The sequence below is a fragment of the Sphaerodactylus townsendi genome, linkage group LG01, assembly GCF_021028975.2.
Source record: "Sphaerodactylus townsendi isolate TG3544 linkage group LG01, MPM_Stown_v2.3, whole genome shotgun sequence".
NCBI lineage: Eukaryota > Metazoa > Chordata > Lepidosauria > Squamata > Sphaerodactylidae > Sphaerodactylus > Sphaerodactylus townsendi.
Window position 1 is genome coordinate 44,604,153 of NC_059425.1, and position 19,371 is coordinate 44,623,523.

The 19,371-nt window shown below is 39.0% G+C and overlaps 1 protein-coding gene across 2 annotated transcripts in view; it reads right to left on the reverse strand.

Annotated features, from left to right (window-relative positions):
• The window catches only part of SOS1 (SOS Ras/Rac guanine nucleotide exchange factor 1), a 59,900-nt gene that overhangs the window by 32,127 nt on the left and 8,402 nt on the right, over positions 1-19,371 (reverse strand). Inside the window, exons 2-10 of one of the 2 annotated variants that reach the window (XM_048481847.1) lie at positions 14,475-14,600; positions 14,200-14,331; positions 11,375-11,539; positions 9,779-9,988; positions 8,438-8,581; positions 7,170-7,280; positions 6,994-7,092; positions 3,545-3,672; positions 2,245-2,900 (exon numbers count right to left, since the gene is read on the reverse strand). In XM_048481847.1, the coding sequence (XP_048337804.1) occupies positions 2,245-2,900; positions 3,545-3,672; positions 6,994-7,092; positions 7,170-7,280; positions 8,438-8,581; positions 9,779-9,988; positions 11,375-11,539; positions 14,200-14,331; positions 14,475-14,600 (1,771 nt within the window). The remainder of the gene's footprint in view (positions 1-2,244; positions 2,901-3,544; positions 3,673-6,993; positions 7,093-7,169; positions 7,281-8,437; positions 8,582-9,778; positions 9,989-11,374; positions 11,540-14,199; positions 14,332-14,474; positions 14,601-19,371) is intronic. The other variant, XM_048481855.1, reaches the window with a different exon arrangement.

Below are 19,371 nucleotides of genomic sequence, written 5' to 3' on the forward strand. Positions count from 1 at the left end.
AACTTTAAACATTTGGACTCGCCTTCCACTAAAATGGTATAATTCAGACTTCAATTATGAAAAACTAGCAATAAAGCCTGTTGTGCGAAAAAATACAACAGGCTCTAGGAAATAATCCTACCTGAGACATGGGCAGAGCATATCTACAGAAAATGGCACCCAGAGAAACAATGAAATGGTCCATTGGGCACTTACCATGAAGGACCTTTCTCCCGATAGGTGGCAGGCATCTCGGATGGGCTTTCCTTCACTCTATTATTAGGAGTCAGGAACTTGAATTTCATCACTTCCTGTACCGTCCTCCGCCTCCCTCTCTCTCCAGTTTAGTTCCTGACTCTAATAGGAGTGCAAGGACTTTGACAGAACTCTGTCACTTTTGGGGTGATTTTGGAAGTTCTAACCACCATCCTCCGTGCTGGTTTTTCCCTATTGTGTGTTTGTATACCCATTCACTCTTTCCCAGTATCTCATTCCTTCCCCCCTCCAATCGGTGGCAGTTGATTCCCAGCGTTCCGTCAGCATGGGCGCCATTTTGGAGTCAGTTTTTCCAGCACACAGAGCTCCCTCAGTGATTGTTTTTTCACCAATCGCAGGCAGCGCGTCCGCCATTTTGGGGGGAGCGTTTTTGGTGCGAAGAACCCTGCAGCTTCTGTGCGTTTGTTCCCAAATATATACAGCATGGTTCCCAAATATAGCTGTGTTTTACTACACATTTACTACCTGTTCACCCATCAAGGTGAAAGGCTTAGATAGATATATGCTAAAAGCTTCATTCTTTATCTCATTCATGCCATGGAGCAGAGGTAACTGCTCAGGGACTGATTAATCCTCTTGCTACAGCTTAAATGTCTAAAAGTTTAAGGCTTCCCAGCCTATCATTTTAAGGATTTTACAAAATGCCACTTGGAGCTGATTTGTAGCAAATTCACCTGAAGGAGACACAGGAGACACACTCCCCCATCCCTCTTCAATTTTTTTTTCCTTTGCCTGGGAGCTCTCCCTGAAAAAACTCTATCTGAATTGCATGGTGCCAGTGGCCAGGCTGGATCCAGCTGTATAGTGCTGGCGGGGCTGGGCCAAGCTGCATGGTAGGGAACCTGAAAAGACTTACAGGGGCATTTCATTTCCCCTGACATTCCCTACCCCATTGCTTCCTTCTAGCAGCCCCCATAACTTCTGGCCTTTCCCAGCTTTGTTCTCTCCTATTTACCCACCAACCAACTTATCATTTACCCCATCTTCAGCTATATTTATTATTTACTTCATTCCTAACGCACCTTGCTTCACATGAGGACACAAAGCAGCTTACATCATTTCTCTGTCCTTTCCCCTCCACTAATTTATCCCCCTTCCGCTAATTTGTACTGTGAGGTACAATGTGTGACTGGCCTGAAGTCATCCAGTGAGCTTCCATGGCAGATTGAAGATTTCAGTCTGGGACTCCCAATATCCTAGTCTGAAACTCTAACCACTGCACCAAGTTCTCTCTCAAAGGTCAGAACAATGCTGGAAATGGCCTTGTACCCTCCCACTGCCTCGTACTGACAGCAACCAAGGTTTCAAATAGCAATACTGTCGTGGTTGCCTGGCAACTGCCACAGATGGCATTTTATAAAGCTACTGGTTCCAGTACGTTTTTTCATCCTTTTATTTTTCCAGGTTTGTAGAAAGAGCTGTCTTACCTGTCCACGGAGAATTATAAATATTGATAATTCCAATACAGAAAACAACTAAACTCCTCAAAAATGTATTGTTAACCTTAATATCTAAATATGCAGACTTTGTGACTGCAGTGTCTCTGACCAAACAGCATACCTTCTTGAGCATACTACAGAATTACCTTTTATGCTCAATTTTTATTTTTTCCTACTTCTCAGATGACATACATTAAGAGACTTGTGCTAAGGTAGCATACGGTGTAGTCATTTGTAGGGTGCAGGTTACAACTTTTCTTAAAGAAAACTAAGATAATTAAACAAACATTTAACTCCATAAATATACCAAACAGTTCACTGTTGTATATTAACTAAATTACAAGTGATATATTCTATATTGTAAAGTTCAGAAAATTGATAGGAAATCATTGCATATATTTCAATTCCCCCTGCAATGGCATCAAAATTTCTGAAAACTTTATACCTATACCTTTGCTTCTCTGGGAATACAAGATATACAAACAAAACAGTATTAATTTTTAAAATAAAGATAGCAGAAACATTTTAAAGTTCAAGAAAAATGCTTTACCTGCATACATGTGGTATGTAAGTCTCTCAATCAGTTTAACAACAGTTCCTGCTTTGATAATAGGAATTCCAGATTTGGGCTGCATGTTCTCTTCAAAAACAATATTCTCTTCCGAATCAGGTTCTGCAAACCTGTAAAGCTCAGGGCTTGGAAACCTCATCTGCTCTTCCTTCTCTTCCTGTAACATTGTTGCATCCAACATGCGTTCTAGAGTGCTTCTGTACTGCAAAGAGATCAAGGCTGCCATCCAGTTGTTCTTCTCTTCTGCTGATTTAGCAGCAAAAATAACACTGTTCTCATCTTTTAAAATGATTTCAAATGCATGTTTGTATTCATTAGTGTCATCTTTATCATTGATCTGTACCTTTCGCATGAAAAACTTTTCTTTCAGACGATATTCCGCATTGCTAGCGCCAGGCAGTCTTGGTTGGCCATGATTTGACTTGCAACAAATCATTAGACCATCAAAGAGAAATATATGTCTCTCGTGCTTTGCACCAACACGTGTAAGAGTCCCTTCCATTATAAACTCATTGCAACACTGTCCAATGTCTTTACCCTCCCAGCCATCAATGTTCTTCTGAATTTCATTCATTTTCTTGATTGCTAATTGCTTCCCCTTCATTTGTTGACTATAAAACCGGCATGCAGATTCACTATGGAAAAGAACAAAATTACATTACACTCTAATAAATATGCATATTACCAAAAGAATAATTAATGAATGTTTGGTAACTTCTAGAAGAGTACTCAGTGCTATGTGAACAATAGAAATTACAGAAATTCTATAAGCTAACTTGTATTTAACAAAATACAAAATTTCAGAACCTCCAATAGTTATACTTAATTTGTAAAATACAGAATTTATAAAATAAAGAAAACATTCAATAGAACTTGCAACTAGTCTTACTACTCAATAGTAACCGTAAACATCTGAAAAATAAAAGCTGACACCACAATATTAACTATGTCAAGAGTTCTCATGAAAACTGTTATGCCTTTTAAGGTACTCTACAGGAAAGTTTAATGCCTGTAAGAGCTAATGAAAAAATATTTTTCCTTCAGCTTACCAGTGGCTTCTCAAGATGCTTTCACTAGAAGCATGCAGGGACACACACATACTAGAGAGGTTTAAAACAATAGCTATCTGTATTTTGATGTCACTTCCTCTGAGAAAAAAAAGGCTTGCCATAAACTACTTTGTTCATTGTTTACTGAAAGAGGAAACTGGAAAGCCTGGATTTATAACAGGGCAACTCAGAGCTAAAAGCGGGAGGGAAAAGAATGGAAGCATGTTTACCTAAGCCTTCTTTTTGCAAGACTTCTCGAACATGTCCTTTCCATACTACTCTGAAGATTAAGCAGGGCTGTAATTGCTTGCTTCAAACACTCTTTGTCTTCTTCATCTTCGCTTTTCTCTTCTAATTGCTATAAACATCAGAAATCAACAAGATTCATATGTAAGCTTTATAGATCAGATTATATTCCTTAGTCATGGTTTAATAACATGACAGACTAGCAAACCAAAATGCCATTAGAAACCTGTACAAAAACTCACATCTCTCAGAAGGATTCAGAAGTTAAGACAGAGGCTGCCAACTTCATACACTGCAGCCCACTTAAGCTACAAGGATAGTTTAAAGAACAGAGTTTCAATAAGATAGGTACTTGTGTATAAAGACTTGTGAAATATAGGAAGTAGTCTAACTTGAAATATAGGAAGTAGTAGGCTTATCTATCCAGTTTTTACCAACATCTAGGTCAGGGGTAGGGAACCTGCGGCTCGAGAGCCGCATGCAGCTCTTCTGCCCTTGCACTGCGGCTCCACGAGCCGAGCCGCCAGCCCCATCCTTGCCCGCCCTGCAGTCAGAAGGGCGGGTGCACCAACTGCCCGCGGTCGGCTGGGCCACGCCACGGGCTTCCCCTCTCGCCTGCCCCATTGGAGCGGGGTGGCCGCTTTCCCGGCGGCCGGTGAGGCCGAGCCACTGGCTTCATCCTTGCCCGCCCTGCAGGCAGCAGGGCGGACGCATCCATGCACTTCTCAGAATGAGCAGAGTAAAAGGTTTTAAAAAACCCAACATATATAGTGTTATCTTTATTTTAAATGTCAAAAATTATTTGGGGCTCCAAGTGTTTTCTTTTCCCATGGAAAACGGGTCCAAATGGCTCTTTGAGTGTTAAAGGTTCCCTACCCCTGATCTAGGTATTTAATTTTGCCTTTTGTAACAAAGAAAAGTCATTTCGATGACCCATTTCTGCAACATACCATAATTTTTCACAATAAATCAGACAATGTTAGATGGACTGTTGACAATAGGCAGAGCAAGGGGCAATTCTCCCTTTGCCTAATCTGTCTCATAAGGGCACAATCCAGAGCAGCTGTTCAGTAGGGCAGGACAGAAAGACTGAATATACTGCTACCATAATATGAGAAATGTTTTCTGCTTGTGCAATGACAGCTTTTGATATAAGCCTTTGACGACAATCAGTAAGATACAATTGTATTTCTGAGCTCGGAGTTTTTCAAAGTGCTCATATATGTACTGCCAGTGGATAGTCTATCCCTTTAACCTCTTTAGGTATTTCATAAGGCAAATGGTGCAAGTTTTCCCAATGAGTTATTTACTTCAGTTATTTAGATTGCCCCTTTTTAATTTGCAAAAGCCATCAATTAATTGAAAAATACAGTATCATCAGTGCATTTAAAAAATCACCACTATAAACCCAAACAAATTGAGACAGTAGTAAGAGCAACAATTAAAATAGCAGAAGCAGTAGACAACAGGACATCATCCATCAGAAACTCAGGGGAATAAAAACACTGTAGCTTAGGTCAGTGCGACCCTTTCTGAAGAGGGTATTCCATAACCCACAGTGTCATCAGAGAAATGCCTGATTTACACTCACCACTTGTATAACCTAAAGTACTGTCAGAAGAGGTCTTTTGCCTCTAAACCACCCAGTTTCCTTGGTAGTTTCCTTTACCCAGGTCCCTTCTCTCAGTTGTAAAAATGTTCTCTCAATATCGCTATACAGTTTTTAAGCTTGCAACCAACTGCAGCTCACCAACCTAGTCTGTAACAAACATGTCAAATAGTAACCAACCTCCTCCAAATCTACTTCAGCCAACAGGAAAAAAAATGTTTCTGGACTGTTTCATTTGTCTAAGCTCCCTTCTTTAGCAGCACTCCCCCCCGCCCCCCCGTCTTCATCTTTAAAGTCTGATTTTTGAACACATGTTGTCACAATTTAGTGCCTTGTTTATTGTGCTTTTGGCACCAGGCAAAAATGCTTTTATTTGCTCAAATATTCTGTTAATTACAGTTTAGAGCTATGATCTTGCTTTAATGCTCAGAATTTTCATTACTGTCCCCTGACAATTTTTTTTAAATGCTGGCTGTAATTTCGTGTCCTTTTGCTTTTAGGGTAACTGCATCTTTCTCCTTACTCTGTAGCTTGTCAATTTATTGGTTAAAGCCATTTTATAGTGTTTTTATTCTAATGTTTCTATTCGTAAACCTCTTCAAGCATTTCAGAAGAGTAACAAATACCAGTTTGGCAACTGACTTGCGGGGTGGCCTTAGGACATGCCATTGTCTGACTTAGGATCATTCAAACAGGAATTATAATATTGATCTACTTTAGAACAATGCTGTAAAATTACTGTGAATTTATAGGTAATATTTTAAGCACTCAAAACCATGATATAAACAGTTGGCTCCTATGATTCAGTTCTGATAACAGTGGAGTCCTTTCCCCCAGCTCAAATGGTCTTCTGCCAGCAGAAGAGGTCTGTTTTACAGGCAGGACACTCTGCTGTTGGCAGAATGTAACTACAGGATCCAATCCAATAAGAAAGTAGAAACATAAGCCTAGAAAAAAAGAAACTAAGGAATAGCTGTTGGATACAAATCTTTGAAAATAAATGTGAAAAAATTGTGGCTTGCACAACCAACTTCTATGGTATTCCTGTAGCCATCTTACACATCAGTTAGAAACAACTATAACACTACCTTTTAATATATTATTTCTACAGAAAGAATTTCATACATCAGCAGTATTATATGTTGTATACTACCACCATCTAATGTTTAAGTAGGGTAACTGCAAAAGCACACTACAGGAACAAGTAATCAGGAAGTCTAGGCTCTTTCATAAACTAACCAAGGTAGCACTCCTACGGTCTTTCTCCTGGGAGTGCCTCACTGAATAACACAGTACTGACTTAAGAGCAGACGTGTTTTCCAAGTGACCACTGGTAAGAGACTCATCCTACTATACCTGCAACATGAGGATAATACTGATTTGCTTTATAAGGCAAACAAGCTACTTTGTACAAATGCAAAGTATTATTATTAGAAGATGAATAAATAAAATCAACAGAATCTGTACCAAGACTCAAGAAAATACAGAGTGATCCATCAGTGGAACATGCTGACAAAATTGATTTTTTGCCATGCTCCATTCCACAAACTTTCTGACACCCAGAAAATGAGCTTCTGGGACTGTAGGAACCATCAAAACAATATTGGGGGTGGGTGGGTGTTGAACTAAGATGAGGAGGAGGCAAAATTGCACCTTCTCCCTTTTCCATGTACACAAGATTCAAACAATGAAAAGCTGTGGAGAGGTTTTTATTTGTGCCAGTGGCCCACTGCCTATTTAGATGAAAATTGACATTAAAGTATTACATACTTAATATTAACATTTCAGCCTTTAATAATACAAGATAAATATTTTTGATCTTACCTTTAAAAGTTCAAAATAATGAAGGCAATGGTAAACAGGAACCAGAAGCAGCCTGGGCAAAACATACTGAACAGCTTCCTTAAAGCCATCTCCTATTGACTGGAAACAGAAGCTGTTTTAGTCTTACCAACGTGTTATACCAACACTTGCAGTATTGATTCTGTTAATTTACATACCTGTAAATAGAATGCTGCTCCAGGCTTTGATAGCTGACTAAGAAAATGGTCATGAAAACCAGTCCGTAAAATATCTTGAGTGTATGATTCATAAGGATCGAATGCTAGCTCCTGCAGGATTACAAAATAAACACTTTACTGCAACATTGCTCCGAATAACTACTAAAAAATATGACACCCAACAATGAAAATCAAATATTCATCAGAAAAGCCCACACAATACTAGGCTGTACTTTGTAGCACTTTGAAACACCACCACCCTCCCCCACAAATATCAGAAACCTGATTCTTCCAAACCAAAGTCTGGAGATTCAGAAATGTACAGTAGGCTTAGAGGTTCCATTCTCACTCTAGAACAGGTTTCCTTTTCCACGATTTTCTCTGTCTGTAGAATGTACTGATATCTGAACAGGTGAACTATAATTAGCATATTGCCTTCCAGGGGGAATAAGGTGGAAACACATGTGCTCCATGGCAAATTCCTATGCCCGTACCATAAAATGGGAAGATCTGGTTTCTGTAATACACTCGTTTTCATCTAAGTGTAATATAAACTTGTTCACACTCAGAAAATAAAAATACCCTGGCATTATCTCCACCAGCTCAAATTCCCTCGCCCTTACAATTCAGAATTACACATGCACCAGAGAGCCAGCATGGTGTAGAGGTTAATAGTGCTGGACACTAATCTAGACAACCAGGTTTGATAATCCACTCCTCTACATTAACCTGCTGGGTGACCTTGGGCTAGTCACAGTTCTCTCTGAACTCTCTCAGCCTTGCCTACCTCACAGGATGTGGGGAGAGGAAGGGAAGGAGTTTGTAAGTCGCTTTGAAACTTCCTACAGGAGAGTGGTGTGGTATAAAAACCAACTCTTCTCCTAACCAGGTTTCAGTAGAGTTTATAAATTCCCTTCAGCTACTGCTCAACACTAACAATAACTAGGGATAGTACAGATCCAATGCTAAATCATTTTTAATGTCAACAAGGGAAGGGTGAGAGGAATCTATCCTGCAGAGTTATTTCTGCACTAAGTCTCTAAGAAAGCATTATACAATAACAGCTTTGTAGCAAAACCCAGTTTTTGAAATTAACCTTCATGCATAGAGTAAATACTATCTGATAAGTAATGAAACACTAATCGATTGGGCAATTCAATTGTTTTTAGGCAACAAAAACTGTTGATAGTAGAGAAATATGTTTAACACACCAAACACTTATCAAGAGGATACAGAATATTGCCAGTGGGACAAGGGATATTACTTACCTCAGCTAAGTCTTCAAAACAGCTTCCTACTAAGGGATGGGGACTACCTTCATCTGTCATTTCTACGGTGTCTTCAATATGGCCCAATAACTTCACACTAAGTTCATGAATATCTGATATTCGACTGAATATATTTTCCACATCCTGCAAAAAGTGTTGGTAAATAGTAATTGGCAGTTCTGTGAACATTAAGACATTTTAAATACAGTAATAAAGGACAAATCACAATCATTGCTAGCAATATAGGATCATACTACTAAGCTACACAGACATTTTTTCAAAAGTCAAATGGAACTTAATCACACATCTGTTGACAGCTGCTAGACCAGCATTTGTAAGATACTGGAAATCAGACCTAAGTTCCACAGTTGACATGTGGATTTGGAAATGAAAGGAATTTTTTCTTCTAATCAAACTGATACATTTAAAGAAAGTATATGATGTGTCACAACTGCAAGGAATTTGGGAAATACATCTTGTAAAAATATATTCTGTGTATATATTACAGCATATGAATACTTTTTTCTGCAAGAAAATGAATACATTGATTTGCTAATTAAAGCATAAATATATATTGCAGGACATCACTGGAGAAGCAGAAAGACTTACAGTCCAATCTAGAGGGCTGCGGCAGTTGGGGACAGCACTGCTCCCATGCCACCACACTGCCTCCAGAAGGCTTTCAGGTGGCACAGGGAGCCAACAAAAACTGAGAAATCCCAGCTTCCTGAAAGCCCTCCATAGGGCAAAATGGCCTTATGCCCTTTTAGGCGGCCAAAGTCCAAGGCCTGCGCTAGGGGGTCCCAGCTCAAAAGCCTGGTAAAGGCCAACTAAAGTTGGCTCCATGCCCTGGAACATCCTTAGACCCCAGCTGCACCAGTGGTCAGGTTTAGACTGGCGCAGCTCTCCAGATGGCTGGCCTTTCCAGGTCCAGTGTCGCAGAGCTCCACAACGCCTGCCCGCCTCCCTGCCAGCAAAAGTGCCCCTTTGCCTAAAGCCACATTGCCACCCCACCCCGCAATCTGGATTGGGCTGTTAAACATATATACATGAGAACAAAAGAAAGTACTGTACTCTGCATAACTAATCTGGTTCATGATAGATTTTTATAAGCACTGCCCTCCCAGCTACTTTTGTGCTGCATATTCCACAATGTTCAAGTGTTCTGAATTTTAGGCTCACCTTAATTCAGAGATAAAATATATTAATACTAAATTAACCATGGAAAACTGGACCAGATTAGAGGAACATCAGAAAACTCTTTTTTCTTTTATTGTCTGAATTATTATTCCAGGTACAAAACTAAAACTTCTGAGAGTATCAAAAAAAGCAAATACTTACATGACCTGAAAACAGTTTGACATTTGTAATAAAAGGCTCCCTAAAAATTTTTATTATGAGATTTAGCTCCCTTATATACTGCCGAACTTCTGCCATGAATGATTTTACAAGATCATAGTACGTTTGTTCCCCTGAAGTAGAGGGTTCCTCATCAGACAAAGTCAGTGTACTAATATCTTCTACATCCTGATGAAACATATCCATCAACACCTGTTTAAATAAAGGTGGTTAAAGTGAAAAAAATGTGCATTTTTAAACTGTATTGGCAAAATCAAAACCATTGTTGGCCAAATTGAAGCAAAGAAAAATGGAAGGGATTCTGTATATCTTTATTTATTTTACCTGATATAAAGCCCCAGGGAAAACTGCCAGTTATATATTCAAGTATGGATTGCTTGATCTACTAATGCAATTATTAACAGCACCTTCTATCTATAGTAACCAGAAAAGGAATGAAGGAAATCTTAATACCATATTACAGAGAAACACTTTGCTTCAAAATTTCAAAATGCATAGCAGACATCCAGGTATAATGCAACTGAACAATTACTGATTGAAGCAAAATATTACACTAAGAAAATGTGAGAGTACAGAAGTAATTTTATTTAATTAATTTTTAAAAATTATATCTCATTTTATTCCTTTTCCTCAACAATTTAAAGAACAATGTTGCATTTATTCCACATACTAGTGCAGAAAACATATCTAATGGTGGTGGGATGTCATTTGCAATGCAGAAGAACCACCCTCTCTCTTTTCTTTTACAAAGGTGCTCTAGCCTTACTGTGCAGTTACACTGACGCGGCAATTTCAAAAATGTCTCAGCCTCCATTTCTACCACTGAGAACTACCCACACACAATGGAAGAAAAAAAATTCACCCCACTACTGAAGAAAGCACAATTACCTGAAGGAACAGGAACATTTAGCCCACCTCCCACCCTTCACAAACCTACATTTTCCAGACAAATTAGAGCTGCAGTAAAGCAGGATTGTTACTAAGGCAGTACTTTGTTAATTTCATCCTGCAAAAGCAGTTTCCCTTGTCAATTTCACTTGCTTCTAACTGCAGACACAAAGTGTATCCTCCTCTTAATGTCACATTGTTAATTTGAGATGTAACTGACAAAACTGATATGATCAACCTGGCTTGTTTTTGTACATCATCAATGTTACATCACTGATGCGATATAACAAAGAGTGTTTTTTCATAACTTTAGAAAACGGAGGGAGAGGGAAAAATGGGTTAAGGGAAGATTGAGTGACTAGACAGGGATATGGATAACAGCCAGGTGAATGGTGGGACAGAAAATAAAGACCACTTCGACATGATTGCATGCTCAAGGGGAAGTGGCTCAGAAACAGATAGAAAAAAAATATCGTGGTAAAAGTGCTCGGGAAATCAACAGAGGAAAAATGAAGAAAAATCATTTTCAGAACCAAACAGAGGAAAAAAGTGTGGAATTAAAAGAAAAAAATAGTAGTTGATGGCAAGATGTGCGGAAACAACATGTGCGGAAACGGCCACAGTAAAATATTCCTATTCTTCTTTTGAATAGAGCAGTATTTAGTAATTACAAATATTAATTATACCTACCTTATCAGCACACATTGCAACTTTAATATCTTGTTTTGTAATTTCATAATGTCTTATATTTCGAACATAATTTCCAACCAACTTTAAGATATCTGCAGAAATATATTCTAATACTGCCACTATGTAAACAGACACTTGGTGGTCAACTTTATAACCTAGAATTTCCTGAAAGCAAATGAGAGAGAGAGAGAGAGAGAGAGAGAGAGAGAGGCTGATCGTTTAATGTTAAAAACTAAAAAATGCAATACAAGCCTATTAAATCAAGACTAGTGTAGCATGTTCAGGTTTTTAAGAGCACAATCCAAAGGAAAGGGGGGTGGAATGGAGCCTTGCAAGTGATGCAGGGTTGCGTGGAAACAGATGCTCACTTTGCCAGAGTAAGGGTTGAATATACCAGTGACAGGGCTATTATGCCAGCAGCAGTACGGGGGCAATCTGGAGGCAGAGGCAACTTTAGTCATCTCCTAGTGCAGTTTCAGTTTGAGAACCACCTCTTTTTGCTGTACAGACTTACGCCACCAAAAACAGTGGTGTAAGTTACTCCCAGTGAGGGGCTTCCTTGGGAGAGAAGTTTTCCTTCTTCTCCCCTCTGCACGCATGCCACTGACAGCCTCTTGGGGGGGGAGGGGAGGTGCCATATCCACTTACTGCTCTATTGCCTCCTACCCTTGGATATGGCTGCAAGAGACATTCAACAGGTTTAACAGCAACTGTGTAGTCTGAATGAATTTACTAGTGCTACAGTAAGCAATTATTTTAATATCACACAACATAATTTAGTTATTTCTTATCCAGCAACTCACACAACAGTTATTGCTTTATGTAATGACAAAAGATACTACAGGAAAGCCCCAAGAGAGTGATTCTCATGGATTTTGAAAATTCCAGGTGTTTGGTTGGCTAGGCAGCTACATACCTGGGCTTGGATCCACTGGAGCCTTTACCAGACAGAAGGAATTTCTATCAGTAAAGAAAAGATTTCTTGCCTTTCCTCTATTGAAGCCCAAAATGCTGCTCTAGAGGTACAAGGAACACTAAAAAAACAACATGATGGTGGAGTTGGAGACTGGGTGGCGGGGAGAGAATTAGCAAAAATTACAACCTTTCCTATTCACACTAATCTTCCATTGGATACAACTGATGGAGTCTGTGAGCCAAAAAGGGCCATGCTCAGTTGATGGGGCATTGGTTTGGCATGCAAAAAGCTCCATATTCATTCCCCAGCATCTCCAGTTCAAAGGATCAGGTAGAAGGTAACCTCTACCAAAACACTGGGGGTTGCTATTAGTCAGTACTGAATTTTTTAAAAAGTACTTATTCAGAAAATTTCTCCACTACCTTTCCTCTCACATAGTCCAAAGATGGCAAACAATAAAAAAAGTTTTTAAACCAGTTAAACACATATACAGGTATATACAAAACAATTAAAAACAGTTAAAGCAAGCATTAGGCGCATGAATGAGAAGGGAGGGTCAGTGAGAATCAATGAGGGAATGACAGATAAAACAGAAAAGTCTTTGCTTGCTAGCAGAAGACAATGATAGGAAGGAACAAAGCAATCTTGCAAGGGACTGGTCTTTAAAGGGACCTTTAAAGCTGTGTACCGCTTAGGCCCAGAAAAGGATCCCTTTAGTCATGGCACCAAAATTATGGAGTCCCTTCCCCAGAAGGACTGGGCAAATGAAAACACATGAACTTGATTTATACTAAACCAGCCTACTCCAAAAATGACCACAGCTGTGAGACAGGTTCCTTTGGGAGTAGATAGTCAATAAGGTATGCTGGCCCAGTAGACCAGAAGCAAAGTAGAAGCCAGTGTAAATGGAGAGGCTTTTGATAAGGTTCTGCATGATATTCTTATTGACAAGTTGGTAAAAATATGGCTTGGATCCTGTTACTGTTAAGCAAAATTGTGACTGGTTGACATATCACACTCAAAGAATGCTTGGAGAAGAATGACAATTGGTGTTCTTCCACAGTTTGTCCTGGGCCCTATATTGTTCAATATCTTATAAATTATTTGGATAAAAGAATAGAGAGGGTGCTTATTAAATTTGTAGATGATATTAAATGGAGATAGGTAGCAAATACAGTGGAAGGAGGAGTCAAGATACAGGAGGATTTTCACAGGCTAAAAAACTGGGTTAAAATTAACAAAATGAATTTCAATAGAGATAAGTGTAAAGTTCTAGATTTAGGTAGAACAAATCAAATGCATAGTTATAGGATGGGGCAGACACCTTGGCAATAGCACATGTGAAAAGGCTCTAGCAATCTTAGCTGACCATACACTGAACATGAGTATGTTGTGGTAGTTAAAAAGAAAAATGTGATTTTGGGCTGAATAAACAATAGTGTTCAGATAATGTTCAGATCATGCTTAGTAACGGTATCACTTTACTCTGCTCTGGTTAGACATCACTTGCCGTATAGTGTTCAGTTTTGGGCAGCACAGCTTAAGAAAGATGTTGACAAGCTGAAACATGTTCGGATGAGGGCAACGAAGATGGTGAGGGGTCTGGAGACCAAGTCCTGTGAGGAAAGTTTGAAGGTGCTTGGTATGTTTAGCCTGGAGAGGAGATGACTGAGAGGTGATATAATAGCCACCTTCAAGTATTTGAAGGGCTGTAATATAAAGGATGGAGTGGAATTGTTTTGTATTGTACCAGGAGGTCAGACCAGAATCAACGGGTTGAAATTAAATCAAAAGAGTTTTCAGCTAAATATTAGAAAGAACTTCCTGACAGAGCAGTTCCTCAAGAACAATCATACCAGTAAATTTTGTTAATTGTGCAGCATGTTATACACTACTCAATATTACTTACTTTTAGCAAAGGGTGAATTTTTTCTACTGGGAGGAATAATGGATTTCTTCGCTTCCTCTTTTCAATAGCTGACTGAGCATCTGCTATTGCCCACTTATCAATAGGATGGGGAAAACTTTTTTGTACACGGTCCTAGGAAGAAAAGAGAAATTACAGCTTAGTATATGATCAACATGTTCTCAGCAAAACAAACAAAAAAAATCAGATATTCTGGATCATTTTTAAAAAAACCATCCCAAAGCTTAGAATGATCTATTAATAAATACTGGATGTACCTCAACATCAAGGACGGTTCTTGGTTGAGCTTGGCACAGCATATTTAACAACTGTAGAATTAACTCTTCAACATACTGCAGAGCATCTTCAGTAGATGACAATTTAGGGTGCACCTGCATCTGAACCTATATTCAACATAAAATATTCCATCTTATTGTTTTCACTACAGTTCTAAAGGTTATCACAGAAAAGATGAAATGCAGATTATACAAATGCTTAGTGACTTGACTGAGCAAGCAGACGAATGTCAAGGAGGAAGATTTCATGTAGAAGTATTAAGCTTTCTGAAAATCTGAATCTGGGATAAATTTTTTTGGAGCAATGTAAGTATATAAAAACTACTTAAATTCCTGCTTTCAGAAAATGAAATCTCTAAGGTGAAACATAAAGATTTCTTAGATATGCTGATCAATACAATTTTAAATATAAATATTTTGTTTTTATAGTTACATATAAACCCAGCATTAGAAATATAGCTGGAAAGCTGCACAACCAATATAATTTAGGTTCTAGCAGATGAGAAAATAATAAAAGAATGAAAGCTGAAAACAGAAACCATAAATACTGTAGTAAACAGAAGGAAGATTTTACTAGCTGGGCTTTGAAACAACAGCTTAGGCTCAACAAATTGTGAGCACTTCTTCTTAAAAACAGCTTTCAAAGCATCCCCTGCAGTCTTCTGAAAACTATTCCTGAAGACTTCCAGACTCTCCAGAACAGCATGGAATGAGACTTATGCGAACTGCCTTTCTCCCATACAAGCAAGCAAGCACTAGCAGATCCAGCAAGATATCAGCATTTTCATGCAGAAATGGGAGCAATGTTTATTTTATGAGGAAAAAGACTGAGAAGAGAAACATCCCTGTGATGTAACTACAAAACAGCAATAAATGTGAACATTAAGATCCATTTCATAATACTGTTAAAACACTCCAATGTTATTTCATCATTATATGCTCCTACAAATGGACATCCAACCAGCCAAAAATACACGGACTGTTCAAATACTGTCAAGTATTTTTAAAGCAGTCAACTTAAATACAATATGAAACCTTGATCAACAGTGCTTTTTTTGTTTTTTCTTAAAACTATTGCTATAGTTAACATAATTATATATAGATACACACAGAGATATAAAACAGAACTAAAACAAAGTTACATGAAGTCTCTGGTTTCTGCAGAAAGTAAGATAGAATCACAGACAATAACAAATCTTTGCCTAGCATGTCTGACTGTGCTCCTGTTATGAGATGCTTGCAGTAGTAACAGGTGGTCACTAAGAAAAGCTATTGCTATGATGATAGGCTTGGTCCTGACAGCTGCAAGGGTAGGGAGCAAACATCCTTTGTTCCTTTCTAATAAATGACAGAATAATTAAAGACAAGCTACTACAGACATAGTGCCACTTCTGACTGCTTGAAATGTACTGCAATTTCAGCATGGTCAGTTGACTGGCAGTATAAGAGTTGTCAATTTGTTTAGATGTCAGCTCGATATATTAAGTGATGTAAAGAAATCAGTTATCCCTACTTATTAGATGTCCATTCCAATAAATAATATATCCACTTCTATTACAGTAAATAGTCACCCAATAATACCAGCACATGGAACCTACATACTTGAAGGACCATCTCTCCTGATATGAACCCATGCATCAACTGCAATCTTCTCTATAATATCTCCTAACTTATACAACTAAGATCAGCCAAAATCTTATCCTGAGACTTTTTGTGGTAGTTAGGTCTCACAACCTTAAGCCAATAAACAGACTCTGAAGTATTAATCAGTAGCGTTTATTGAATAGGCATCGAAGCACCACACTTGGCAAAGCCAGTTCTGATGAAGCTGGCATTCACAGTCCCCTTTATCCCCCGTAGAGAACCCCCCACTCCCGTTTTCCCAAGAGTTTGTGAAGAACAGTCTTTGGAGCTAAGGCACCCCAAGGTTGGTGGCAGATAGCAAGAGAAAGTCACCTGGCTTCCTGCCCGACAAGATAACAGATGTAACACAGTTCCCATGGGACAGAGGTACCAGGGGAAGCCTAGCTGTCTATAGGTGTGTGAAGCCTAAAGTAAAGATCAAGGAAAGAATGCACAGATGGCAGTGGATACATAAATCAGACTGGTTACGTAGATCTTTCTAGCAACAGCAATTTGTTATTTTAAGCAGTTGTTATTTTAAGCAGCTGTATCTCATTCACCTAGATAGAATCCCCCTGACAGGTATTCTAATCTTTTAGAATAGCCCACCTGAGGTTGTTAGGAATGGTCCCAGTCTTTAGCACACAGGAAACTATGAAAGTTCAAGATCTCTAAGAGGGCATTTTAGTGTAGTTAATGCTGTGAGTTTATAAGGCAATTTGATGGTGATATTTTGATTGATAGATCTATGATAATTTTTTGGTATATTGGGTCCCAGTTTAGAGTTAAAAATACTCAAGTATAAGTCGACCCGAATATAAGTCAAGGCACCTAATTTTACCACAAAAAACTGGGAAACTTATTGACTCAAGTATAAGTCTAGGGTGGGAAATGCAGCAGCTACTGGTAAATTTCAAAAATAAAATAGATACCAATAAAATTCATGAAGGTATCTCACTGGTTGTAAGAAAAGTTGACTAAAAGCCATCTTCATGATCAGAGGACGAACAGGATGAAAGCAAGAAGCGAGACTGCCTGGCTGCTTCATGCCGAAGACTGTGAGTAACCACAAGGCCTCCCTCAAAAATGGCTCACTAGAATTTTAAAAATGTCATTAAGCAAGGCAGTTTTTAAAGGAAGCAGATACTGTTTGCTAGCACCACCTTGTGAACAGTGTATGCTTTTATCCTTGCATGTTCAGGGGCATATTTTATTCAAAGGTAAGATTTAGCCATTAGGAAGATCTACAGTGACTCTTTGTCTCCTACCACACTTGCTAAATAGCACAGAGGGTATTTGTCCTTAGAACTGTAAGACCCTCTCTTTTCAGCTTTAATTTGTACTGCTTTACAGAGAGGCATTTGCACAAAAACTCAGCTTGACCTGATTTACTAGTAACAAATCTTGACTTGCATTTTGCAGTCTTTAAACGCTACAACTGCAATGGAATCTCTCTCCAAGAGGATGCCATGCCTGTCAGAACACAAATTTCGAGGGCATAGAGTAATACCTAACACATTGGCATTCAGAGTCAATGGAGCAATTCTAATTGCAAAGACTGTGGCTTTATCACAGCTGGAGGATTTACAAGCCTAGCTTTACATAAAACACAAAAGGGAATGGTGAATTTAATATTCAAAGTTGGATGCAGACAAAATGCTTCTGCCACAGCTGGTGTGATCTCCTTTCTCGGTATGCCACAGCTCTGGCGGCCATTTTGGAATTACCGTATATACTCGAATATAAGCCATGGGGGGCTTTTTAAGCATTAAAATGTGCTGAAAAAGTCAACTTATACTCGAGTATATGTGGTACCGGTAATCAGAATTAGTAGATGAAGTGGTCCAATATAACCATGGTTAAATAAAAATGCCTATGGATTCAGCTTTAGCTTCTTCTTCTCCCTTCCCTTCTCACATGGAGAATAATGAAGCAATGGTGCTGTAACAATGAATTTGGTTATCTGTGCCTTACAAATATAGGCGTGTCCATTATCCCAAGTTAGTTTTCCTTCCATTAATCAGAATCTCAAATCAGGATTAAATGCCAAAAAAAGGCCTGAGCAAATCCCCCCTCCCCTGAAAAAAGGAGGTGGCAACCTGAATAATTGTGAAATTGAATCATCTTGCCCTCTGAGAGTCTTAATTGTTCAAACATATTTATAAACTTCTGAATTTAGTGGGGAAATATGCTTTTTGTGTGCTTGAATCACACTACTGTATGACACAATTACAATTAAAGCAATTTTAACAGTTGCAAAGTGAATTGTGTCCTAACCTCTATAAGCCCAGACCAGCCTGATCTTGTCAGATCTCAGAAACTAAGCAGAGTTGACCCTGGTTAGTATTTGGGTGGGCAATCTCCAAGGAATAACAGAATGTCTCTTGCTTTGAAAATCCCACTAAGGGATTGCCATAAATTGACTTTGAGTTAACAGCAAAAGAACAAAAGGAGATTGAGATTGGGAAGCGCAGCCATGAATAAGCTAGAAATGATTTATAAGTATAAGGATGTGTCATGGGTGACCAAGACCAGGATAATTCATGCTATAGTATTCTCTATTACTATATATGGGTGTGAAAGTTGGGTGATGGTGAGCAGCCATTGTGGCTCTTCTGCTAGGGAGCACCCTTGCCACCTCTGGCTTGACTGGACTGGTTTGACCTGGCCTTGCTATCCGTCATTGAACTGAACTACTGGTCCTGCAGCTGGTTACCTGCCTCCAAGTAATCTTGGCATCTGTCGGCTTGGAGAGGCCTTGGTGGTCTCCAATGGAACCCAGAGGTTTCCAGATGATCTAGGCAGCCTCAAGTATTTTTGAATAGGCACAACCAGCTGTCCAGGGATTAATTGAAACTGATTAGACTGACAGCTCTGCATTGTCTGGAGACTGATCAGGGGCAACTCGGAGGACTCAGGGAGTTGCTTGGAGATTACTGGGTGGGCCTTGGTGATTAGTGGATTGGCATGGAAGATCGTTTGGCTTATCAATGGTGTTGTTCATGAGAGTGGCCTGTAGTGGACACTTGGAAAATCCATGTGAGACAACTCGCCAGATTTGGTCCTGTTTGGGTGGGCATGGATGGGGTTACCCATGATGTTCATATTATTCATGCCATCCATAAACGATTAGTATTAGCTTTAACCCCTACCTCTCTGTTATAGCTTCAGAAGCTGGGCATTTAGTACTGGTAAGGGTGTGGAGGAGGGAATGAAATAGATATATTATTGCTAATGTGGTTCATGTTCATTGATA